The sequence below is a fragment of the Pestalotiopsis fici genome, assembly GCF_000516985.1.
Source record: "Pestalotiopsis fici W106-1 unplaced genomic scaffold PFICI_Scf_6, whole genome shotgun sequence".
Taxonomy (NCBI): Eukaryota; Fungi; Ascomycota; class Sordariomycetes; order Amphisphaeriales; family Sporocadaceae; genus Pestalotiopsis; species Pestalotiopsis fici.
The window spans coordinates 1431572-1456598 of record NW_006917096.1 but is presented as its reverse complement, the minus strand read 5'-3'; the positions used below and the strand labels follow the sequence as shown (position 1 = coordinate 1456598).

Sequence of the window (25027 nt, the reverse complement as noted above, 5' to 3'; positions counted from 1 at the left end):
GCAACGCTAGCCAGATTGAGAATCGTATAGACCTTCAGGGTCGCCTCTTGGCCTGTCTTGGTTAGCGTTGCGCTCTCTATAAGGAGGGAGACATTGAAGGCCGCCAGATTGCTCACTAATTCAATCTCCCAAGCAGAACGATACAATTCATCTTGCTTAGAAACAGTTTTGTTTCCATATCGGAATTCCGCGCCTCGTGGCATTGACTCACAAGTATTAAAGGAGTGATGTCTCCAATTGAGAAAGAAGAAGAAAAGACCATATGAAAACCCCAAGAATCCTTAGCAGTCGCTTATATCAACTTCACTACAGTATATTCGTCTTTTCAAGTCGCCAAACATTCACATGTCAATTTACAAATCGACCTAGGATCAGTGATCGGACCATCTCCTCTATACTCATACGCAGATACACAATGGCTTCTAACACAGCCGCCTGGCTCCCCGAGAAGCAAGCACGGCCTTTCCAGGTCAAGCCCGCACCCATGGGCGTCCCCCTGGAGGGTCAGATCCTCATCAAGAACCATGTTATTGGAATCAACCCAATAGACGTCAAGAATCAGCTCTGGGCCGTCCACAACCTGACCTACCCCGTTGTGATGGGCGGCGATGTGGCTGGCGAGGTTGTCTCGGTCGGCCCCAGTGTCACCAGTTTTAGTAAAGGCAACCGCGTCATTGGAACTGCGTCTTGGCTGGCCCATGGCAGAAACGACATGGGCGGCTTTCAGGAGTACACCGTCTTGGAAGCGGTACTAAGCTGCAAAATTCCCGACACGCTCTCATATGAGACGGCTGGCGTGGTGCCGCTGTGTTTCTCCACCGCGGCCGCCGGGCTCTTTCAGCAGGATTATCTCAACTTGCAGCTCCCCACGGAGCCAGCCCGGGCGTCCAATGGCCAGACGGTCCTGATTTGGGGCGGCACGTCCAGTGTTGGCTGCAACGCCATCCAGCTGGCCGTGGCCGCCGGCTACGAAGTCATCACCACGGCGTCGGCCAAGAACTTTGGCTTGGTCGAGAAGCTGGGCGCCAGCCGGGCTCTCGACTACCAGAGCCCGAGCGTCGTGGCGGACCTGGTGCGCGTCTTTGAGGGCAAGACCCTCGCCGGCGTGCTTGATTGTGTCGGCGGACCGCGCGCCGGTACTCCCATCCTCGAGTTGCTAGCTCAGATCAATGGCGGGAATAAATTCGTAGCGACCGTGACCCCGGGCTTTCCCGAGACTCCCGAGGGCACCCTCTCCAAGCACATTTATTCCCTCTCCATCCGGGGCAATAACGTCGGCCCGGCGGTCTGGAAGGACTTTCTCCCCCACGCATTGGCGAGCGGTTCCTTTGTACCGGCTCCGGAACCATTTGTCGTCGGCAAGGGTTTGGAGAGTATACAGGCCGGTTTGGATCATCTGTCAAAGGGTGTTTCAGCTCAAAAGGTTATCGTAACTCTGTGAGTGAATAGGGGTTTTTTGTTCGTAGAGTATAAGAAGTATGAACATCAGATACATGTCCTCATCATGGCTTTCGACAGATCATTACAATTCATGTGAAAATGACGAAAGCATTTCCGCATGCACCAGTACTCATATAGAAGCTGGTAGTAGGTAGTACTGGATGAAGGTGCGAAAGTGCCCGTGACAACTTCCACGCAGATATCGTGGCAAGCACATATTTATGCACCCAAATTATCACATTCACGTTTCTCCAGAAACAGACCAAACACAACACTTAGAGAAAGAACCCTGGAATACCAAGTAAGCTTGATTCGTGCCATCATTATTTCATACGTTGCTAGTATACAAGCCCTGCAGAAACACACAGATTTTCCGCCTCATTTCGTCAAATGATTAGCTATTACAGCCGTCCGCGAATCCAACCCGGTCTTTGTCCACAGCGGCCTCTGCGCCGCCGTCATGAGCGGCCAAGACGTCTCGGACATGAGAAAGGGCGTCAGGGACGACTTCCAAATGAGCTGCTTTTCGCGGTGCGTCACGAGCACGACAACCATGAGGAGCAGCACCGACGCGAGCACGAGCAGGGCCGGCAGTATGAGCCACAGCCAGTAGACCTCCATAAAGGTGGCCTCCTCGTACGCCGGGAACAGCGTCTCGGTGCTGTTGGGCCCGTACATCATGCGGTACGACATGGCCGACGACACATTGGCCATGAGCTGCGGGATGTCGTCGGCCACGTATAGAGAGTTGATTACGTTCAAGGTCGATGTCCCGGCGGGCTCGAATGCGTCGGCGAGGATGGTGTGCATGTTGGCCAGGTCTTGGTACCAAATGGAGAAGGAGCCGTTGAAGGGGTAGTTCTCTTCGTCCAGGACGGTATAGCCAATGTCAGGGCCCTGCGTGGTAAGATTCACGGTGTAGGCCTGTTCTTGCCCTGCGATCACGGAGCCATTGACTACGCTCCAGTCCGTGTATTGCTTGGCGCAGTATCTGAATACGCACTCGTACGCCTCCATGCCGTCCTTCCACGTTTCATCGGTTTGGGACCCTTGAAAGCGTACCAGGCCCACGGTAAAGATATCGTCTGCCCTGGAATCACTGGCAGTACCCAGCGCGTCTTCGGTGGTGTTGATCTTGGTATACGTGAAGCCCGTATGCGCCGAGAAGCTGGTGTGAGCGGAGATGTTGTACCCAGACGGCGTCGTAAAGGTGCATGACTCCCCGTACGACGAGTTGCTAGTCTTGCAGTCTGAAGTCGTGGTCGAGCTGACATCGTCGCACTGGCTAGTGACTGCAAAAGACCCATAGGGCTCATAGTCACAGCTGCCCGTGGGACAAGTCAGACCTGGAAGTCGTATATCCGAATACAGTGCGACTGCCACTGCGGCGTGCATCTGGCCGTCTCGTGTCGTTTCTGCCAGATGTGGTCATTAGTACAAAAAAGCTCTCGACTGGGCACACAAGGAAGTAAACGTACGAAAGGTCATGCCGTCCATGGTCGAGTCCCACTGACTACCATAGTCGTAAACCTGCGAGGTGCGTACTGTAGCGAAAGCCCCGTCGATCTGAGTCCTCTTTGACTCGAACTGAAGAATCTGTTGAATCATGGGACTGATTGCAATGGCGGCCACAGTCACGATACACCCAATGTACGGCAGCATAGACTTGGTTGGGAGGCGCCAGAAGAACTTCACAGATCCAAGCGGTCCTCGACTAGCATTATCAAAGAGTTGGAGGTCTTCGAGCCTATATCACGATTAACCCCATGCCATATGCATCACAAAGAAAAAAGTAAGTGTTGCTTATTGTACCTGTTGGTTCTTTTGGATCTTAATAAATGCCACCATTTGAGTTGACTGATGCATTCCGAGACGGGAAGAATAAGAAATGCGTTTGATGCCGTTGACAGGACGGATATAAATGCATTAGGTGACACAGCCAATGTCCAAGACGACAGTCGCCGTCCTTGAATGTATGAGAGAAGGATCGCTATGCCGATGAGACAGAGTACAGAGAAGATGGAGCTCAGGATCTCCAGAGCCCAGTCAGTCTTGTGAAAGATGGTGCAGTGCCTCGGCGCCGTCTTATTCTCGACCTCGGTGGACTTTCGTGATGATCGGCTCGTGCGCGACTCTGGCTGAGGATTCGAAGGTATAAAGGGCTCGTTGGAGAGCTCTTCTCGAAACCCGGGCCTCACCATTTTGAGAGATCACTAGAAGATGAGCGTGCCTCGATCTGTTGTTGCGAGTCTCTATAATAGTGAGATGTCGGCGTGGCTCGGATCATCCAGATCTCTCCAAGCTAACAACTTGTGGTATAAACGTTCATGAAGACGGAAACTACCTAGACATGGAAGAGATGGGACTTTTTCCCTATTTTTCAATATAAAAATATCACCTCAGCTCGCGCGACTTTGAGCCACATCAAGTGCTTGCTTTGCAGCAGAGCCAGGGTCACATCTCCACTCAAATGGCAGCGTGTTTCAACGATGCCCCTGCTTTCTTTGGCTGAAGAAGCTATGCCAGGGTATGGAATATGGAGAAGAGTGGATTAGACACTCGAGCCATGCTCAATACTCATGGCAGGCCCTGGGCCAACCAAATGACCAAGGATACAGTTTAGTGCTTCGGATTTCGTGATAATCCGAATGATAATCTATTTATGTTTGTCGACACTGGCGCAGTGCCCCTTAACCATGTCTATTGGACCCTGCAGGTTGCTTCCTTCGGCTCCATGTTGCTGTGGGTTCCGCTCATCGCGCTTACACAGTTCCAGTCAGTCATCGGCGGTCTTTAAGATGATTTGACTCTTTACTTCTTGTCTGGTTTCACATCCTTGTCCAATGCTGTTCGCGACCGAGAAAAATATCTGCATAATATGGCTCGTAGGATGCTCATCCTGGTAGCCCAAAGAAAATAGCCACGGCCAGCATTACTGCAAACAGTATTTGTCGTTCAAGCACAATAAAAGTCCACATAATATGTCAGGATAAACATGTGGATCAGAGGCGGAGCCTTATCCGAACCATATATGCTTAGACGCGGAAATAAAGACGTTTTATTAGAGTCCATCCAAACTCCAGACACTTGAACTCCCTAGGTATTTGCGATATGAGCCGGGCCGTCATCCTCGATTGGGATTACAACTCTTTTGCAAGTGAAGAAGCTATTACAACGATATGGGTTTATGATCGCCAACATTTGATTGTCTTTCATATCACGACATTGCAATATGTATAGCGAATTGCTTAGTCCAGCGAGCAGATATCAGCTCTATGGTTTGAGCCACGCGGAAGACTCTCAGAGCCAATAGGGACTTACGATAGCAATCAGCTCCCCCCCCTAAAAAAAAAAAAGTGACCTGGTGGCGCAGCAGCAACACAATATCCATATCTAAGTCGGAAACGTCGCATGCAAGAGTCCAACATAGGATTATGATAAGACAGCATGATCTGATAACATAGCATCATTTGATAGTATAAAACGTGGCATCATACTAATCTGCGAACATATTACTTGAGAACTATTGATCTATTCAATGTTGTCCATCTTGGGAATGACTTCTTCCATTAAAGCTGTACAGATATGATTCAGGGCTTTCAGGGCTGTCTGGTCGCATTCATCTCTTCCTCTCTTCCTCTCTCTTGTTTCGTTTTTGGCATCTCGGCCGGTCTTTCCATTACTAGGAATGCAGTACCTTCAATCCGGAGCAGAAAGCAGGACTTGGGGAGATGAATAGCTGGGGCCGAGCTGGCTTGGGCCTTAGCAGCCTTATTCAACGGGCAATGGCAAGGCATTGACATACTCTATAAAACGATGCAGTTCTCATCTTCCGCATTATGTTATCCTCGATGCGGATTTGCGGCAGTGCTTGTTTTCAAAACATAGCTTTCACTGTTGCATAATCCTTCGCATTTCTTACCCTCCAATTCTGTTGTTTCGTTCTCAACTCATCTAACCCCCCTCCTCATCAACCCAATCCCGCGCGCGTTATGGCGGCATAGACGGCAATATGTCTGAATTCGAGGAATATATCACCATAGTGAGGGTACGTGAAATCCAGACCTGGGGCTTTGCCATCTATAGAACCGCCTACGACACGACCACTGACGTACCCTGGCAGTCACTCTTGATGCTAGACGTACTAACGTCTGGAAGGAAATGCTCAGTCTTCGGATGCGCGGGGAAATCCGCCAAACTTCTCTAACGAGGAGACTCAGAGATGCGAAGAATTCTTGTTATCATTTAAATTTAATGTCAAGGAGGACCAGAGCGTTCTGGAAGGCCTGTCCATGGACCGTGTACAAGAACCATTAAGCAAACCAGCCCGCGGCCGACCAAACATGAGCCACTCAGCGGCACCACGACAACACTGGAAGGCGTCTTCCTCCACGCCGACATCGAGGTGCTGGAAGCAACTCACTCTCGTACGTCGTGGGTGAAAATGGTGGAGCTCAAAAACCAGAGCAGCATAAAGGAGACGAACGATTCAGTCCTCTAAACTACTTTGGGTGGATGAAGCTATCTACTTGTAGCTTTTTTTCAATTGTGGCAGAGCCTGGAAGGCCAGTATTTGTGGAAACTTGCACCACGGAATTCAAATGAGAGACTACTTATGATATGGGATGGGGCTTTGAATGACCAAATGTAAAATAAAGAGCGCGGCGCCGGGAGACGGTGATTGTAGTTATGCGAATATAGATGATTGTCTGGGGCAAGATCTCCACGTACGCAAAATACATTCATCATCGTGTAATTATGACTTTATGGAATCCCTTGCTATTGATGAGGATAAGGCTGAGAAAGTCTTGCGAAATCTTGAATCTCCGAATTTATCACGAGCTGATTCTCGTGAAGATGGTTGAAAGAATAATATATGCGTGAATAGAGGCACAATTTCATGCTTAAATAAACGACTTCTGCTGAGCAAAAACCCTCTGAACGAGGCGGCCTGTTTCTACTCAGCGAGGATGCGGTGTAATTGGATGTGCTCACAGTTGAAGACTTACTGGTCAGCCGTGGGGGGCCCGAAAGTCAGCAGCTAACACCTCTTCCACAAAGCACTGGCGAATGGGGGTCACGCTACTCGTCTAAAGATTGCAGCACAGATGAGACAATGGAACATATAGTCAATGTAAGCCGCATAGACCAAGGTCATGCTTAGCTAGGCGTGCGACTCTGAGCAGGCTACACTCGTCGTCTGTGGGTAGGCTGTTTCCCCCCCATCTCCAAGCCTTGTTGACTTCTCCAAGTCTTTTGAGAAGAACGAATTTAAATGACCACGACAACCAATCAGCACATGTGTGCTCAATTCTACTGGGGTCGTGAAGAATGAAGTTCTCAAGAAGCTGCAGTCAGTGCAGCACAGCCACGGTCTCTTCCTTTGCTCCTGGGATCATCGATGCGTAAGTTATACTTCTAATCATATTAAGTCCAAAGGTATGGCGATAAATTGTCTATAAAGACTCGTACACATTGATACTGGTGGCATTATAGGTGAGAACTGCCTCGCACCTCGGCTTTTTTTTTTTCAACGGATATTAAGTTCTGTACAAGCCCTCACCATGAGAACTCAATCGCCCGTATAATTTTTCTCTCTTACAACAGCGTCTCGAGACCCTCCGTCGGCCGTGGACCGCCCTTGGACTTTCTCTCCTCCTCGGCACCGCTGGCCTTCCACGCGCTGATAATCAGGTTGACAATGTGGTCGACGGCGACGCCCTTCTTGACCTGGGCAAAGACGGTCGGGCCGCCCTCGCGCATCTTGCGGGCGTCGCGCTCCATGACGTCGAGGTCGGCTCCGACGGCCTCGGCCAGGTCCGTCTTGTTGACGACGAGCAGGTCGCTCTGGGTGATGCCGGGACCGCCCTTGCGGGGGACCTTGTCGCCGCCGCTGACGTCAATCACGTAGATGATGTAGTCGGCGAGCTCGCGCGAGTAGTTGGCGGCCAGGTTGTCGCCGCCTGACTCAATGAGCAGTATGTCGGAGCCAAACTCGCGGTGCAGGTCCTCGAGCGCGGCCAGGTTGGCCGAGATGTCCTCGCGCACCGCGGCGTGCGGGCATCCGCCCGTCTCAATGGCCCGGATACGCGGCGCCGGCAGCGCCTTGTTCTTGGTCAGGAATTCGGCGTCCTCGCGGGTGAAGATGTCGTTGGTCACGGCGGCGATGGAGTACTTTTCCCGTAGTGCAAGACAGAGGGCGAGCATCAGCGCCGTCTTGCCGGAACCGACCGGTCTGTTTTCGGGGCACAGAGCCACATGTTAGCGGGTTGATGGCATATGACAATACAACTGCATGACTCGAGATGGGGTATAGCAACTGGGAGTAAGAGGGACAGACAGACGCACCCTCCAATGCCCACAGTGAAAGCACGCTCAGACCATTCTCTGCCCTCAACGATGGGCATCTCACGGCCAATGTAGCTGCCAGGACCATCGAGAATCTCGTGGGAGTGGCCGTGATCGGCGGCACTGAAGCCGTCATGGGAGTGGCCGCCAATGCCGTCGTGCGAGTGAGTATGCGCCATGGTGGTGTGTGATTATATATAAATTGAGTGGTTGAGTATTTCTTAGTCAGGGGAGAGCTTGTTGCTCCTTGTTTGCTTATCCCTACCTCAGTTACCTACCTACCTACATAACATTTTACATATGCGCGCGCGCGCGGGGGAACCAGCTCAAAGCTTCTTTTTTCCCCTGTTGCCCTCAGCCCTCATGAGAGCTCCAGTTTGCCAGTCCCGTCTTTTTGCTGCGAGTACAGGAGGGGCACTGCGGGGTGAAAAGTCCAGGGTCTTTTTCTCTGATGGAGCAAAGAAAGCACGGTTCTCGGCGTCGACCGCGTCTCATCAGTTTATCAAGTACATATGAGTTACCATCACTCAGAATACCAAATAATCTTAGAATGGAGGGGTTTCGATACTCTAGAGCCTATAACTAACAGTACACATATATACGTCAAATATGGAGCGAACATTGTAAAGACATAGCCCCGAAAAGGAAAAAAAAAAAGAAAAAAAAGGAAAGGATCACATGAACTATGATTCTGAGAATAAGTGTTAAAGACCAAAAATATAACAAAAGAATCTCTCGATCGGGGAATTGAACCCCGGTCTCCAGCGAGTTGAATTGGTATTCATTGACAAGCTGGCATACTGACCACTATACTAATCGAGATTAGATATTGATGGTGCCGTTAGGTCAGTATATGTCAGCTTGAGATTTGGGCTTACTGCTTCGATCGGGGACGACACTAAGAAATGGCAGCAAGTATCTGGAGCTGGCGCTCTTTGCATGGCAACGGTTTATTGCAGCCATTGCGTTCCCGACATTTATGATATGGAGGAGATGAATTATTGTTTCTCTGATTGAAGGGGTGCATTACCCGATGGTCTGTCTGTAAAGCAGCATGAGAAGGGGATTTTCCCAATTGCCAAGGTAAAAGACCTAGCTAACAATTGAACCAACCCAGATTTGGGCGTTTCGAACATGTGGCACGATCGATTTCGATAGATCCATCTCGTGGCTTTTGTTCTCCTCTGTCAAGCCTATTTTCTGTGTATATCGCGCATAATTCAAGGGCCGCACAGACAGATGTTTTTACTCGGTCATCGAGAATTTCATCATATCCGGGCGCCAGAAATATCGTCCAAGGCTAGAAGTTAGAACAAAGCCCCGAGGCGTTGAACCAAGTGGGCAAAATTACCACTGTTCAACCAGTGGTGTCTACGCTGCCTGCTCAGATCAAGCGTGTTCCCACCCATTAAGGTAAGGCAATCGGGTAGAGAATACCGACATCACGCACTACAGACAAGCTATTCCACAGACCATGGCCATGGGCTTGGAGCCTTGGAAATATGAGAATCCACCATATTACGTATGCGTCGCCGGGAAACCTTTTCTTTATGATCTCTACTCCGTCTTGATCAAATCTCGGAACGATCCGGCTACGCACGACTCGGACACTCGAGGGGATCCACAGGGGACGCGGAATTACGTGCGTAGATAAATCTGTAGAAAATGACGAGTATGAATTCTTTGTCTGGCTTTCCTGATTGTTACTGATCAGAATTGACAGATCAATGGTCTGAGCTGCCCGAATTATTACTACACTATTTGGAGTTTGCATATTACAATTGCCTTGTGAGCACTGGCACTAGAAGAAGTACGTACAGACACATGACAGGATGCTCTAGTCGAAACCATCCGTCGCACGTCACATGTCGACGATTCCCTATCGGGCTCATATGGATCTAACCCACGGTGCCCGAAGGAGGAGGAGCAGCACCTCCAAGGAAGGATCGCTCGCCCTGTCAGATCAAGAGATCGGCAGCGGCTCCAAGGGTACGACGCTCGCCTTTTGCGGGGTCCCCAGCTGTGCACGCTTGCGAATCGTCACGAACCAACGTGCCACTGGGGAGAGGGGGACCAACCCAACGGGCCATGGGTTGTTTATCGTCGTTGTCGTCGTCGTCGTCGTCGACATTTTGAATCGATCGACTTTCATCTAACTGAGTGTGGAAAGAGGAGAGCGGTCAAGCATCATTTTTCCCATGGTTTCGGGCAATCGAATTCATGCAGTTTTGAGAAGAAAGGCATCACCTGCCATCATAGCGTGCGTCTCAAAGGACCATCTTCTAACCTCGAAGTTATCTAGTTTAGCAACCCACGATCCGGAGCGCATCCGAGGGGGAGGGAGACATCATTGTTGTCATTGTCTGTGCCTAGGTACTATGTAAAAAAAGGATTTGTGTTGCCCCTTGCGCGTGACCCGAGCCCAGCCCGGCCTTCAACTTATATCAAGCTAGCACCCGAGCGGCAGCGTTTGATTGATTTGCCAGCCCATCAAGCCCATGCTTTTTTCAGGCTCACCGCAGAACCGTTGTGAGGCGTTCCCTGGACGCCGCTAACCAAGACGTTCAATGTTTTCCTTGGTTCCCTCGAAAGAGCGCGGTGATTTCATAGGTCATTAGTTCATCTAGTCATGCAAACAATCTGCGCTGAATATCCCAAGTTTGCGTCACAGGGGAAAGAGGATGAGAGGGGGCATTCACATCCACCCGCTTGGTTGTTTCGCGCGGCCGCTATAATAAGTGAAGTAAGCAACAATAGTAAGGCTACACGACATACGTACACTACACAATTAGGGTCTTCCCCCTCCCCTAAAAAGTCTGTCAAACTGTCTGTAGTGTACAGGTCCTGCATGCGGGAGAGCCCCCTTTGTGATATTGTCCTGCGCACCGCGCCGCATTGCATCCTTGGTCGCACCGAAAAGGGCCTTGGACGCAAGATCGATCGGTGAGATGACGGAGCACAGAGAAGGAAAAGAGGCGCTGCGCCCGTCAACCGTCGGCCCATTCTGGTTTCTCATCATGTGAACTGGCTTGCAAGCCACAAAAAAGTGTTTTTGGGAGGGAGAAGGGGGAGAAAAAAAAAAAAAAGGGTCCATTTCAATCAATACTGGGAATTCTCAGCCATGGTCTAGTTTGGGCGTTTACTTGTACCGTCCTAGCAAAGGGTAATGGTATGCCACCAATACGAGGCAATAAAAAGTTCAATGTGCCATCGACCAATTGTGTGCCGTCTTGAATACCTCTCGGCCATGTCGTTCAGCAGTCAAAAGGGTCGTAGTGCATATGTCCCCAGGACCCAATGCAAAAGAATACGGCATTCTCATTGCTCCACGCTCGACCGGCACCTGATGTGACCACGACTACAGATGGGGTAAAGAGGTCTAGATGACTAGGTTAGTGCTGCTGCTGCTAGGTGTGTACTGTAGGTAGCCACACAGACACACACTGCCTATACTATGTAATGTAAGTAATGTACCTAATAATTGGATGTACACATATCAGTATGTAGGTAGAAATGGTAGATAGTAGACACTGAGAAGCATTCAGAACGGCATAACGAGAGGGGCACGGCATCCGTATTCCTCGGAGTGCAATGCAAGACAGGCAGGGCGACCGATAAAGTCTGTATGAACAGAGGAGCGCAATAGTCCCCGGAATTCAAACTTTCGCATCATGCTTTTCAACGGAGAGTATATTGATATATGGGCAATCGTGCGACAGACTGAGAATGGCTGGGGAAGCTAAAGATCTACAGCGTACAAAGGCTATCTTGTAGCACTAGTCAAGAACGTCAGGTACCTGAATTAATATAAGCACAGCTTGCTAGGTCCATGCCCATTCCAAAGAGAACTCTCATTCTAATGACAAGATAGAGAAGAAGAAAAAAAAAACACAAGAGCCGGATCACACTGAATTGGTGGGTTCAACAGTCATTGTGTGTGTGTGTGTGTGGATGGATGTCAATCTCTTACCTGGGCTACGGGTACATTCCATTTAACCTACATTACCAGACCTCCTCTACCTGACCCTCAGGCATTGATTATTAGACTATTTATCCCTCCACCCGCCAAGAAGAGCTAGCAGAACGCCTCTATGCAAATGCAGGTCTGTATGCACCCCTGTTGAGCCTAGACCCGAAAGAAAAAAACAACCGAAGCGCAGTTTCCACTGTCCAGTCCACCCCCGATGCAAAGAATTGTCGTGCGATATGAGGCCGAGCTCGCGAGCACCGACATTCATTCACACCTGAGAAGAAAGGGCCACAGAACAGAGCAGACAGAGGGAAGGGAAAAGACAAGCAAGGAGGAGGAATGGAGAAAAGCAGAAGGAGATACCTCTTACTATGATACATTAATTCTCCACCCATCCATCCAATTATTCACCAACAAACAAACCGCCTTTGCGCCTCACGCACGTAACCCTCCCTCTAATTCTGCCATTTGTAGAATGGTTAACCCCAGACCGGGACAAGCATCGTGCGTTTTTTCGGTAACCCCCCCTGCAGCAGAAAAAAAAAGGTCGAAAGGCCCGCACCCGATCCCAGAAAAGGTATTCGATCTGCCTATGCAATAGGAAAAGAAGCAGGACCACCACCGAGTCGTGTGACCGTCTCCCCATCTTTCAACGCCATTTTGCGCCCCAATCAAACCAACCTTGTGACCAGGGAAAACCAGAAAGAAAGAAGGGGGAAAAAATCGATCTATTCCCTATTCTACTTCTTTCTAGTATATGTCGGGTCTTCCCTTCCCCTGGTTACGTACCCATGAATCTAACATTGTGTGTTTGTATGGTCAGTCAATCTACCGACTTACTTTAAAGTAGCGGGAACGCCCGCGGCACAAACAAGAAATATCGACCTCCTACTTTTTTCTCTTCCTCATTGACTCTCCTGAAAAACTTTATTCGTCTTTTTCACCCCAAGAATAAGTTTTTACTCAGACCTATTATAATTCGTTTTCCTCTTTTGCTCTCTTGCGAACGAGTAAAGAAACCAAAAAAAGGAAGAGGTTGTCGTTGCTTATTTGCAAAACACGGCTCGCGGAATTACTTGCATAACACTGACTCGTCACGGCCTCCCGTGTTTGGGCGAAATCGTTTTTGTCTCGGAAAAGAAAGAAAGACTACAGGCACTACGTACAACATAAATACCCGCCGAGACAGCCAGTGCGGCATTCCTCACGGATCAACGCGGTTATTTTGTTTGTTGTTACCGGCAACGGAGACGAGACGAGACACTATAGCATTCTTGTTTACCCGAGAGTGTGACGGTTGCTGTGTAGACTATCAATTTTGCGACCAACCAACAAGAGATATATGTCTATGCTCTCATGTCAAGAGATTCGTTTATCTAACTAGAGAAACTCTTGATACAAGAATCCGCAAATACTCAAGAAAAAAAAAAAAGAACACCCCCCACATACACACAAGACAACTTTACGCCAAAATGCAGCTCGGAATGGCTATTCCGCCAGAGGAGATGGCACGGCGACAAGCCGCGGGGCCCGGCATCAAGGACGTCCTATGGGCCGTGGGCCAAAAGGCGACGGGCAAGCGGCCGCGCCAACAATGCTCCCAGCCCGTCGACGCTGATGAGCTGCGGAAACGGCTCTACATGGTGCTGTCGCAGCAGGAGCGCCAAAAGGAGAGGAAGCTGCTGGCCATGATTGAGGAGGCGACTCAGCGCGCCGCCGAGGAGGAGGAGGAAGAAGCTGCTGCTGCCGCTGCCGCCGCGGCGGCCAGACGTCAATCTGCCAGCAGGAGTTGGAAGCCGACGGTTGTGCGTGGCACATCAGTCAAGGCGCCAGAGTCCCTCGGTATGATTAGAGACTCGATGAGGAAAAGCTCAGAAGATCCCTCGACCTCGTCGTCAAGGAGGACGACGCAGGAGACACAGCGGACAAGGGCCGGTTCAAACAACAGCAATAACAGGACGGTGGCAGGTGTAGGAAGCGAGCAGAAGCAACAATCGCCGGCGCCATATGTACCTCAAGAGGCCGCGCTGCAGTTTGCGCGCACAGCGACACCAATGCAAGCCAAAGTAGGCAAGGACCGCAAAATTCACGAGCTCTCGCACGAGGCATTACGGGTACACACCGAGGGGCCGGCGCTCGACAGTAGCAAGACGCTTGCGGGCGCGCGGGCACTGCGCAAGGTCCAGAGCGAGCGCGAAAAGCTGCGCTCGCGAAACCAATTCCAAAACAGCGGCGCCATTGAAGAGACGCGGGCCGACGACACAATATCGTCGCGGCAGCAGCCGCCTGCCACCCAGAGATACACGATACCAAACGAGAGCACTGCCAACAAGCGCTTTAGCCTGCGCTGGTCACTGCAACACCACGACCTGCTGCACCCGGTCAAGACGGGCGAGTCGGACGAGCTCGCGCGCCAGGACTCCCAGGCCGCCGCCGCCGCCCACGAGCACCGCATGGTCGACTGGACGCAGAGCGACGAGACCGACGACAAGAGGCGCGGTCTGCGCAGCCCGCTGCTCAAGCGGGCCGACTCCCTCTGGGGCCTCAAGGACAAGCTGGGCAAGCTCGGCCACGAGCAGCCGCGGGAGCATCACCACCACAACACATCGAGCGACCTGGCCGAAAGGGTCGACGCCATTGTGCCAAAACCTGTAAAACGAGGCATCTGGACAAAGTTTCGGAGGCACGCGGCTGCCATCCATGCTGCTTAAAAATGTTATATGTATACGTAGTCACGAGATAATGTTAATCAAACAAGACGAACAATTTTTTTTTGTGTGTCCAATGATCCACCATTATTCTTTTCATTGTCTCTGTGTACTTTCCGTGTCTCCATCAATTCTGACACATGGTTGGCTTGAGACACCAAGTCCAACGCCCGAACACCAGTCGTAATATTGTTGCAAGGCCATGGCAAATCAACACATTGGGGTGAGCGTGCTACACTTGGAAGCAATTAGTCAATTTACCACTCCATGTTTTAGGTATGCAAGCAATACTCACGTGGATTGTGCCCCTTATGATGGTGAATCATGGCAATCAATGCAATCCAAAGGCCGTCGTAAAGGAATTATGCGCAAGGCCAATATGGTACATCCATCATCCAATGGGAGTTCCAACTCCAACTCACAAACATTCCCAGTTTCTTTATGCAAATGCAGCAGCCCGTTTCTTTCAGTATACAAACCCCCTCCAAGCGTCAAAAAGTCGGGGGTTTTCAGTCGAAAAAGCGAGAGAATCGCTTGTCCTAGTCGCGCTCCTCGCGAATCAACTGACCGATGAGCTCGGCATCTCTCTGAGCCTCGACCTTGCGGGCTTCCTCCTGGGCCTTTTGGGCGTTGATCATGAGCACGAGCTCGCCAAACTCCTTGAGCGCGCCCGTGGTGTCCTGGTCGCGCAGCTGGCGCAGCTTGTGCAGGCCATTCTGCAAGCCGACCTCGCGGGTCCAGGGCTTGTTGTGGCGCGGCTTCTTGCGCGGGTGACTACTAAACTTGCTGCCGCCGCCACCACCGCCAGCATCGCCGTTGTCGCCCCCCTCGGGGTCGTTGGACGGCGGCTCGGTCGAGTCGGCAATCTGGTTGAGGTAGCTGGCCAGCGCTGGATACTTTGCAAAGAGCTTGTTAAATTCGTCGGGCTGTTGTTCTCCACTGGATGAGCTGTCTCCCGTGGCTGAATCGGCAGGGGTAGGCTTTGGCTTGTCCTCCTCGGCCGGGTGTTCCTCCTTGTGCTTTTTGCTGCAAGCGAGAGAGCATCTACACACGGCCGCTGATGAGCATCAAAAATGTCATGGAGATCTGTGACCAGGAATACTTACGTGTATTTCATGCAGCGGGGACATTTGTATTTTCCATCCTCTGTCTGGCAGCTAATGCACACTCGATCTGCAGGTGCTATGGGAGCCATGTTGTGTGTAAAAATTCCCGTCCCGCGGCAATGGAGAATGAATGAATCAAAGGAACGCGTTGGCCAATAGAAGTTTGTTGCCTCTTGGACGATGGGGTATCCTATGTCGCCAAAGAAGGGTTCTGTCAAAGGATGCAGGTTTTGAGGTTTGCTGCCCTGGATGTCGGATGGTTTCGAAACAGGGAGGCTCGTTGCTGTGCGAGTTCCTTAAATATCGAAACCTGTCTAGTACGCGTCTACCTCCGCGTAACAGCTCGAACAGTGGATGCCCAACTCAGGCAAATGCTGAAGAGGGATGCCAGAGGGTGATGATTCACAAGAGCTCAACCTCAATGAGATGATGCTGAGATGTGTCGGGAAATGACCGAGGTGTTTAGCAACAGTCGTCCCAGAGTTGATGTGGTTGGCTAATGGACCGAATAAGTGAATGCACCGTAGATGTGATTTCTTCCCAGAAGTTTGACAAAGTTCCTCCAAATGTTTTGAACCCAACGCAAACGTGCAAACAAACGATTGTAAATTGGTGTTTCTCTCTCCAGATCTCTAACATGACATCAGACTTGTACTCGAGGGGGCGCAACAGCAAGCGGATTCGAAACATGAGTATATACATTGTCTGGCTATAGAATACGTGGCTGCACACTTATGTTGAACACTACTTGTGTTTTTGTTCCAGCAATGCCAGGCTATACATAGGTCTACTTGACTTATTTGTTGGTGATTTGATTTTTGAAGCGATATATCCTTGTAGACGGAGCTGCAAACTTACGTTGGTCAGTTTATGTTGGTTTTGGATGAATGAGTGAATGAATGTCCGTATGTCTGTCTGATCCTTCCTTTGGTGGATTCGATCTTATATTCCAGGACTCGACCTGTTGGCAAAGTTGATATGGTAAAAATAAAAGGTCCCGCAAATATCTTTCTTTGCTGCTAGGAGGGAAAAATTATTGTTGCCGACTCTGGGTGGAGCAACTGAAAACGGGCATCAGGCATCTGACGAATAAAGTTGCAGGCGATGGAATTTGCGCCTTGCTGTTGGGCGGAATCGCGGATTGCTAAGCAGCGGCAACTTTTTTTCACGCCTTATCGATATCGGCCCCCCATAAGGAAAGACGTCAGTCATACATAACCGGGGGCGGCCAAAGCTCTAACAAATAATACCACTGTTGGAAAGCACTCGAACTCTTTTTCTTTGACGAATCGCAAACCAACTACCAACAACCAACAACCGTACTACCCGTCGTAACCATATCGACTGTTGCATTCCTATTCAAAAAGGGCGCTCACCGATTGAACCTTTTCGTTTCTCTTCGTCTGTATCCTCACCACATAGCACAATGCCTGCGTCCAGTCGGTTAATCCGGCCCGCCGCCACCTTCCTCTCCTCCACAGCTCGCCAAGCACGGCCGACGGCATGCCGAGGATATCAAATCGCCGCGCGCAAAGCACACACAAGCTCAAGGGCAGCTGGCATTGCTTCGGCGACGTCGCGGCCTGCCCTTCTCAGCGCAACATCTACGACGCCATCGTCCTTTAGAGCGCCGCGCGGCGCCCGCAGCATCTTTATTCAGACCGAGGGCACGCCGAACCCGGATGCGCTCAAGTTCCTGCCGAACCACCGGGTGCTCCCCGAGGACATTACGACGCCCTTTGTCGAGTATATGAACCCGCGGAGCACGATCGCGCCACCGCACCCATCGCCCCTCGCCGCCCAGCTGATGAACATTGACGGCGTCACCTCTGTCTTTTACGGTACCGACTTCATCACCGTTACCAAGTCCGCCGACGCCAACTGGGCTCACATTCGCCCCGAAATCTTTAGCCACATTACCGAAGCCATCACCTCGGGCCAGCCCATTGTCACGATTAGCAAGAAGGAAGCTTCCGCGGACGGCCAGGAGGTTGCAGAGGAGCTCGACAGTCTGGCTTATGACGAGAACGACTCGGAAGTCGTGGGCATGATCAAGGAGCTCCTCGAGACACGGATACGACCTGCCATTCAGGAAGATGGCGGTGATATTGAATTCAAAGGCTTTACCGATGACGGCTATGTGAATCTGAAGCTGAGGGGTGCTTGCCGGACGTGCGATTCGAGCACTGTTACACTAAAGAATGGTATTGAAGGCATGTTGATGCATTATGTAAGTTCCAGCCTCATCAAGATACACCTGTCGTAACCGTCGCTGACCTGATCTACAGATTGAGGAAGTCAAGGGCGTGAACCAGGTCACCGATCCAGAAGAAGAAATTGCCTTGGCCGAGTTTGAAAAGTTTGAGGAAAAGCTCCGGGCTCAAAAAGGTCCTGATGCTGCGCCATCAGCCATGGGCAAGGGGCAAATTGACTCTGCAGTCGCATGAGCTATGTCGACCGCGCCTTTACTAGTATAATATTTGGTGCAGCACCTTCGTGTACGACTATAGAACATATCAACAGTGTGTATTGTTCAGCGATTTCAGGACGACTTTCTACCTCGTATCTTTTTGTATAATAGACATTCATGACCTTCAACGAGCCCTGAGCCTCCGCCGCGTGTGTGCTGCTCGTGGGCGCGACTAGAAGCAATGCGACTGATACAGTTGGGAGATGTTTTGCTTCCAGGATGCAACACGATAGTCCAAAATGACTATGGATAATAGATTCAATAATCCCAAAAGACCCCTGATCCCCGGATGAAGCCAGTCTATTATCAGCTGAACCTTGTATCACTCCGTTGGTGGGTGGGATGCAAGACCCTGTCTCTCCGTCTCCGTCGGATTGTGAAAAAGCCCGGTCTCGCCAACTCCACACTTCAGCTGGTGTCTTTCCGGGACGGAAGGCAAAACGACACTGCTCTTCTGCACGCGCATATATGCTTGCTTCTTGGCACAAATGGGTTTCTCGTAGGTCTTCTGGAGCATTGGTCTCAATTTTGCAGACACCATGCCTATCAACATTCACATTATCGAGACGGGTACTATTCGTATTCGTCAAAACGGTTGGACTCAACCTCCGGGCAATGTCCTTCTCCGCCGTCTTCGATTCGTGACTGATCGAAAATATACCCACCCGATTCCAATTTATGCTTTTCTCATCAAGCATCCAGAGGGGAATTTCCTCTTCGACTTGGGCGAGACGCCCAGATGTCTAGATGCGGGTTATTATCCGTGGTGGCAGCTCGGCCACCGTTTCGTCTCGATGGATATCAAGCCCGAGCAAGGTCTCGGCACGCAGCTTCGGGCCCAGGGAATTGATCCGGACACGGACATCAAGGCCGCCATCATTTCTCACTTGCACAGCGACCACGCCGGCGGCCTGCCCGACGTCCACGGCAAGACCGACGTCTGCGTCAGCCACAGCCACTGGTCCGCGTTTGGCGAGAAACCGATGCACGCGGCCATGGAGGGCGCCAACCCAGCGGCGTGGCCCAAGGGCTTCCGCCCGACCCTGCTCGAGCCCACCGGCCCGGCCATTGGGCCCTGGGCGCACAGCTACCCCGTGACCCAGGACGGCACGATCCTGGCCGTCGACACGCCGGGACACGTGCCGGGCCACATTTCCCTCATCATTGTGGACGACGACGTGACGTATTTTCTCGTCGGCGACGCGGCGTACAGCCAGGCGTTTCTCGACAAGGAGCAGACGGACGGAGTCAACTCGGATCCGTACCTGGCGCTCGAGTCGCAGAGAAAGATCAAGGAGTTTTGTCGGTCGCGCAGCGTCGTTGTGCTTCCGTCGCACGAGTTTGACTCGGTACGGCGGCTACAAGTCAAGGAGGTGTATCGGCCGAGTGGCTGAACGTGTCACGCTCGCGTGATGGAAGGCGATGATCAAAGTCGCTCTAGAGCTGGAAATCCAGGTTGATGGAGAGGATAAGAATCAACTTTTTGATTATGGCTGGCTGTATTGGTTCAAAGTTGGGAACGATGGAGGACAAGTGACCTTTCAAGATTGCTCAGAGATCATTCTCTGCTTAGTATCAACCCAAGGGATTGGCTGCCTTGCTAGGTAGTCATGTAAAGGTAAACCTGAAGAAAAAAAAAAGGGGGGGGGGATTCGAAGGGACGACTCGATGCCTGGCATGCTCAGCGAATGAAACCATTGCTTTTAGCTATCACCACCTCTCCGCCAGAATGTTTCCCCAAGATTTATTTGCTTATCATCTGGTATAGGCGCAGATGGGCGTTGAGATTGCGGGCGCATACTGGGTTTGATGCACAAGTGGACTGGATGCTACTCGAAATAGTATATTGTACGGATTTCTAAGCAACATATTGATGCATTCGAGTATAATTTACAAATTTGTTTGAATATGCCACTATTGGTGTATGATCCCGACAGGGCGCCAAGTGATGTAGAATGTGATTGCCGGCAGGTAGTGATTGTCTCATGCAACTCCAAGTCATACAACACCGGTAGTGTAACAATCCGTTGGGCAAATCGCATCAAAGGGAATGGGAAGAGCCTCGCCTGCTCCATATGTCCAGGGCTCTCCCCAAGCTTGATGTATCTACCAATCCATGTCTCTCGCCTACAGGGGAATTCGGCACATTAAAAAATACATGAAGGACAAAACAGCGCATGCTCCATAGCAAAACAGTCCATTTTGAAGCGGAATGACATAATTCCCGCGCATAGAATCAAGTTTCCAGCACGACGATTGGTCATGAAGACTTATCATTCTCGGGTCCATGCCACAGGGAAAAAGATTGAGAAAAGAAAAATTACAGAAATCATACGATATGTAAGCAAGAAAAATCATCGACTCATCACAATCATCACTCCACCAAGATTACACCACTAGATGACGCACCCAATTCTTCAAAACTTCCCCCCCAACGACATAATAGCCATATTTTATTACTACTACTACCCTGCTATTCCCGGCGGGGCCGCTCGCTGTAGTATCAGGGCTCAATGCTCATCCCACCTCCTCCGGGGGAACCCTCATTGCACAGCCGATCCCTGCTTCTGGAGGTGGATGGTGATCCACTTATCACAACTGACCATCCCCAAGAGTGTGCGGGTAGATCCGTCGTCTAACTGATGTACATACATACACTCACGTATACACTACCATATAGGTACAAACTAAGGTTGTCGGCATGCAAATCTTGGCCCACAACGTTGAGATCGAGCTGCTATCTCGCACGCTCGCCATATCCCATGAGGGTCTCGAGTCATTCCACTTGACCCGACAGAGTGATGGATCATCTCTGACCCACGCAACACTACTTCTCCCGGTTCGCCTGCAGAGCACGAATCATATCTGGTCGCATCATCACACAGTGCATGATTTAAATACATATCATTGAATAGCAGATCCTATGTCATGAATGCTATAAGCCAACAAGAAGTAGTTTCTGCTATGACTACCAGCCACAAACTTTTTCTTTCCCCATGCCTCTTTTTCTCAAAACGCATCCATAGGGTCGTGAAAAACAGAATAGATCATCTCAGCACCATGTGGTGACTCTCATGAAAGAAGTGAACAAGGAGAAAAAGGCCAATGAGCCTTGATGGTACAAGTAGAAACTCTCCAATACCCAAGCGATGGTGGGCCAATCCCCCTTTCCACCTCAACTATCGAATTACACCCCAATGCTTTGTGTCAAATTTGTCTGTCTATGTCGATCTCGTGAGCCGAAAGAAATGTCTCCGATTTTTTGTCTTGAGTCCTCTCGATGCCGTCATAAATCAGCTGATCTCATGCTTAAACTGGAAGGCCCAGTTTGTCTTCCAATCCAGGCCAGTCTTGTTTCCGTAAAATTTGCAAAGTCTCGCCATGTCATGCCACGGCAGCAAAAAAAAAAAACAAAAATATATGAAAAAAAGAAAACGCCTTGGGGCCTGTCAAACACAGGCCAATGAGTCCCCCGAGGACGTGCAAGCGCTTGGTGCAACCTGTTGCATACAAGCTACAGGGCATAATCGCCGTTCGTGTCTCGAGATGTATAAATTGAGAGGAAAATGGAGAACAACAAACCAAACGCAAAGTCATGAAGCACATCGTTGCGCAATTCATGATTAACGGGAATTCAGGGACAGGCTCTGAAATGCTCCCGCCCAGTCGTGTTGACCGGCTATAGCCGGAACGTTGGAGTCTGATGAGGCAGATGTATCGTGTGGGCTAGGGAATCGGCCTCGAAAGTCTGTGCCCTGAGAGAAACCACCTCCATAGCTTTCAACACCGGGAATCATGCCCGTGACATACGGCACACCACCTGCGCGGGGGCCAAGGCCGAATGCGCCGTAAGCGGATGGCGGAAATCCACTTGACGGGTATGCGCTGCTAGAAACAACAGAGCGATCGCCACCGAATCCCTGTCCAAAAGTAGGTTGGAACGATCGACCGACGGCAGAACCCGCGCCGCCAAAAGGAGACTGAGTATCCTGAGGCTGGTTTTGGCGTCTTTCCGTGCCGCCTGCTGCATTATTTGAGCCTCTTAGTCCAATGCCAACGGCGCCGGGTCCGATGCCACTTGGAGCTTGCAGGCCCAGAGTTGGGCTGGCGAAGGATGCCGGGTTGATGGCGGACATCCAGATCCTGGTCTTGTATATCTTGAAAAGATCAGTGACCAGTGAATTGAAATTGATGTAAGCGTCAGCGAAATAGTAAAATGTCAATTTCTTCCAGTCCCTGTAACTTGTTAGTCATCAAGGTGCCATGATTCAGTTCAGAAAGGCACTTACATTTGGAATTCGGCGTCCAGAATCTCCATGCTGAGTCCGTGTTCCTTGACCTTTTGCATGCAGACGCGTTTAGCCTTGGCCTCATTACCCTCTTTATCCCTGAGACCCAGGATCTCGTGTTGCTGGGCAAGCCGCTTGATAAGCTTGGGCTTGAGCTCGCCGGCATTGGGCTCCGGTAGGTGATGCTGGCTTGGAGGTCCCATTCCTCCAATGGCGCCGCCCTGCAATCCGTTGGCCGCTGCCATCAAACCAGCGCCAGAGCCTTCTTGGGCGGCCGCAGCGTTTTGAGAGTACATCATGAGCCACTTGTAATGCTCTTCAGCGTAGTGCTCTTTCATTTCCTTTGCAGTCTGCCAATCGACATTGCTCTTGTCGACAGTTCCGAGATCGGTACCGCGGTCAGCCTCGACAATGACCAGATCACCAGGCTTGACGGTGAGACCGGTACCCTCCTGGATATAGAACACGTCTGCACGTGAACACTTGAAGAGAACAATATGGAGCAATTGGTTGTGGCGGGGTTGGCCCATGCCGTACATGCCTCGGTGCGGCGACGGAGGGCGATTAGCCAAGGCAGGTGGAATTCCGTACGACGCGTAGGGATTAGCGTACGCGGACGAAGCGATTGCTTGATGGGGGCCTCCAATGCTGCCTCCGCCAGTAAAGTAAGACACTACTACATTAGCTAGGTGTTCACTGGATATGATGTCGCGTAGAGAACTTACGGTGATTGTTTACGCCAAAGCCGACATTGTCGCTGTAGCCGTTGAAATCCTGCGGGTGTGCCGTCTCGGGTGAGTTGACCTCTTGCAAAGGTGCCGCATCACCACCGATCGAAGTGATTGAGCCCTGTCGAGTAGGCACGTCTGCAAAGGAGTGTCGTCGACTCTGAGGAATATCGCCAAGGCCACCGAAACCCAGAGAACTGGTCCAAAAAGCCTTCTTAACATTCTCCAGCTTTCTGTTCTCGACAGGATACAGTAGAGGTGAACGGTCAAAACCGCCTGCACCAAACTCGCTCATACGTCTTCCCAGGGCGGCACGTTTGGCTGTTGCCTCATGTCCATTGCCAGTCTCGTCCAGTTCATCAACGGCATAATCAGATGATTCCTCAGGCACGGGATCGCGCATATTGTAGCCATTTCCAATACCATAGGAGGAGGTTGATGCTCGAGGGCGGAGGCGGGAGTTTTGATACTGCTGCTGTCGCAACATTGCATTCTCGCGCGCCAACATCTCAATAGTCTTTGACTGGTCTGTCTGCTGAGCCTGGGCGCCATGTCCCGAGCTGTGGGAGCTCTGATTATCGTCATCATCAACTTCGTGAACCTTGCCCAGCATTCCGTCGTTGGACATTTCACTGAGCATGCTTGGTCGCGAAGGACGGTGCTGGAGTCCTGAAGGACCAATTGGACGGCCTCGGCTAGCTGGAGGGGCTGGCGGTGGTAAGCCCTGGTTGGGTGCATCGGGCTCGAGCTGCCCAACTGAGTACGACTGGGAGCGATAAGTCTTGGGTGTGGGGTGCAGCGGAATGGCAAAGGGGATTTGGGGGTTTGGACCGACATCCCTGGGTCCTGGGGATGTTTGCATGAACGAGCCCTCTCCACCAAATGAGCCAGAGGTGCTTAGACCGGGAGGTGCAATCGAGGTTGGCGAATGCAGGACCTCTGTCAGTCTGGAGGGAGGCTCTTTGGATCGCTCGGTATTCCAGATTCCAGTACCCCAAGCGAAGGTAGAAGGTGCTTGGTGAGAGCGGCCCATAGCACCCGTATGCGTCGGATGTGTGCCCCAAGTGTTGGAGCTGGTCTCAGCTGCCGGAGTGCTTGGGTGCGAAGCCGTGGGAGACATGGTGCTGCTTGCAAAGGACGATTTTCTAGCCTGTGGAATGCTTGGCTGTGAAGTGTCGTTCAACCAGGATGCGCGGCGTACGGGCTTCTGCTGCTGAATGGGCGTATTAGAAGCTTCCTGGCGGTGTTCGGGTTCGTCGTCTGAGCTGGCAAGCGCTTCAGAGTCAGGTGTTGATCTTCGTACATTCAGTTTGTCCAAAAGTAGGGACTGATTGTTCGGTGCAATGCCGGGGGGAAAGCCACCTTGGCTGGCTTTCGGCAGCCCGCCGGACTTGATGCCGCTCATCTTGTGCTGATCACGATGATGATGGAATCTGATGATCAGCTTGATCAGATTCGGATTGGATGCCTGAATTGAGTTGTGGTTGCAGTTTCTGAGTACTGGCCTACAAAAAAGGCCGTTTGCGTTTTGAACAGGTTAGACAAGCCCAGCGACCTAAGCCAGCTCCAGTCCCCAAGAAATACGGGGATTATTTTGCTTAGAAGATTGGTTGAGTTGGCTGCTGGGAATTTTCTGAGTCTTGTGACACGATTCTGGACGAGGGTTAGTCGCGTGACCTCCGAAACGATCGTAACATGCCGACTACTGCTTGGCAAGAGCTTCAAATTTGATATGTACAAAGACGCCGAGGAGCACATTGGCGGCAGTGTACAAAGCATATTGCTCATGTCTGTATGGCCTGGGTGTGGAGGCGGCATGTTCTCTCTTGAACAGCGCACCTTGAGGGCAAGCATGCCTGCGAGTGCGCCTTTATAACGTTTGTGGTGGCGTCTTGACAGTCGCCGACAGAAAAAGGGTAATAAGAAATGCACAAACTTACCACCTATCATATAAAGAAAGTATTAAAT

General features: G+C 51.0%; 8 protein-coding genes across 8 annotated transcripts; 4 read left to right on the top strand and 4 right to left on the bottom strand.

The window, feature by feature from the left end:
- Positions 1–415: 415 nt before the first annotated feature.
- Positions 416–1441, top strand: PFICI_08911 (uncharacterized protein; the record flags this gene model as incomplete). The annotated part of the gene is made up of 1 exon (XM_007837492.1): positions 416–1441. One exon carries the CDS (start codon positions 416–418, stop codon positions 1439–1441), a length of 1026 nt encoding a protein of 341 aa, XP_007835683.1.
- Positions 1442–1818: 377 nt separating this feature from the next.
- PFICI_08910 (uncharacterized protein) lies at positions 1819–3641 on the bottom strand (the record flags this gene model as incomplete). Its single annotated transcript, XM_007837491.1, has 3 exons — positions 1819–2855; positions 2919–3187; positions 3253–3641. The coding sequence occupies 3 exons, from the start codon at positions 3639–3641 to the stop codon at positions 1819–1821; spliced, it is 1695 nt and encodes a 564-aa protein (XP_007835682.1).
- Positions 3642–7038: 3397 nt separating this feature from the next.
- Positions 7039–7967, bottom strand: PFICI_08909 (urease accessory protein ureG-like protein; the record flags this gene model as incomplete). The annotated part of the gene is made up of 2 exons (XM_007837490.1): positions 7039–7675; positions 7789–7967. 2 exons carry the CDS (start codon positions 7965–7967, stop codon positions 7039–7041), a joined length of 816 nt encoding a protein of 271 aa, XP_007835681.1.
- Positions 7968–13230: 5263 nt separating this feature from the next.
- PFICI_08908 (uncharacterized protein) lies at positions 13231–14469 on the top strand (the record flags this gene model as incomplete). Its single annotated transcript, XM_007837489.1, has 1 exon — positions 13231–14469. One exon carries the CDS (start codon positions 13231–13233, stop codon positions 14467–14469), a length of 1239 nt encoding a protein of 412 aa, XP_007835680.1.
- A 536-nt stretch (positions 14470–15005) lies between these two features.
- Positions 15006–15661, bottom strand: PFICI_08907 (uncharacterized protein; the record flags this gene model as incomplete). The annotated part of the gene is made up of 2 exons (XM_007837488.1): positions 15006–15492; positions 15573–15661. 2 exons carry the CDS (start codon positions 15659–15661, stop codon positions 15006–15008), a joined length of 576 nt encoding a protein of 191 aa, XP_007835679.1.
- Positions 15662–16998: 1337 nt separating this feature from the next.
- Positions 16999–18019, top strand: PFICI_08906 (NifU-like protein; the record flags this gene model as incomplete). Its single annotated transcript, XM_007837487.1, has 2 exons — positions 16999–17802; positions 17861–18019. The coding sequence occupies 2 exons, from the start codon at positions 16999–17001 to the stop codon at positions 18017–18019; spliced, it is 963 nt and encodes a 320-aa protein (XP_007835678.1).
- A 562-nt stretch (positions 18020–18581) lies between these two features.
- On the top strand, positions 18582–19436 carry PFICI_08905 (uncharacterized protein; the record flags this gene model as incomplete). Its single annotated transcript, XM_007837486.1, has 1 exon — positions 18582–19436. One exon carries the CDS (start codon positions 18582–18584, stop codon positions 19434–19436), a length of 855 nt encoding a protein of 284 aa, XP_007835677.1.
- Positions 19437–21665: 2229 nt separating this feature from the next.
- On the bottom strand, positions 21666–24464 carry PFICI_08904 (uncharacterized protein; the record flags this gene model as incomplete). Its single annotated transcript, XM_007837485.1, has 3 exons — positions 21666–22278; positions 22332–23004; positions 23057–24464. 3 exons carry the CDS (start codon positions 24462–24464, stop codon positions 21666–21668), a joined length of 2694 nt encoding a protein of 897 aa, XP_007835676.1.
- Positions 24465–25027: the final 563 nt, after the last annotated feature.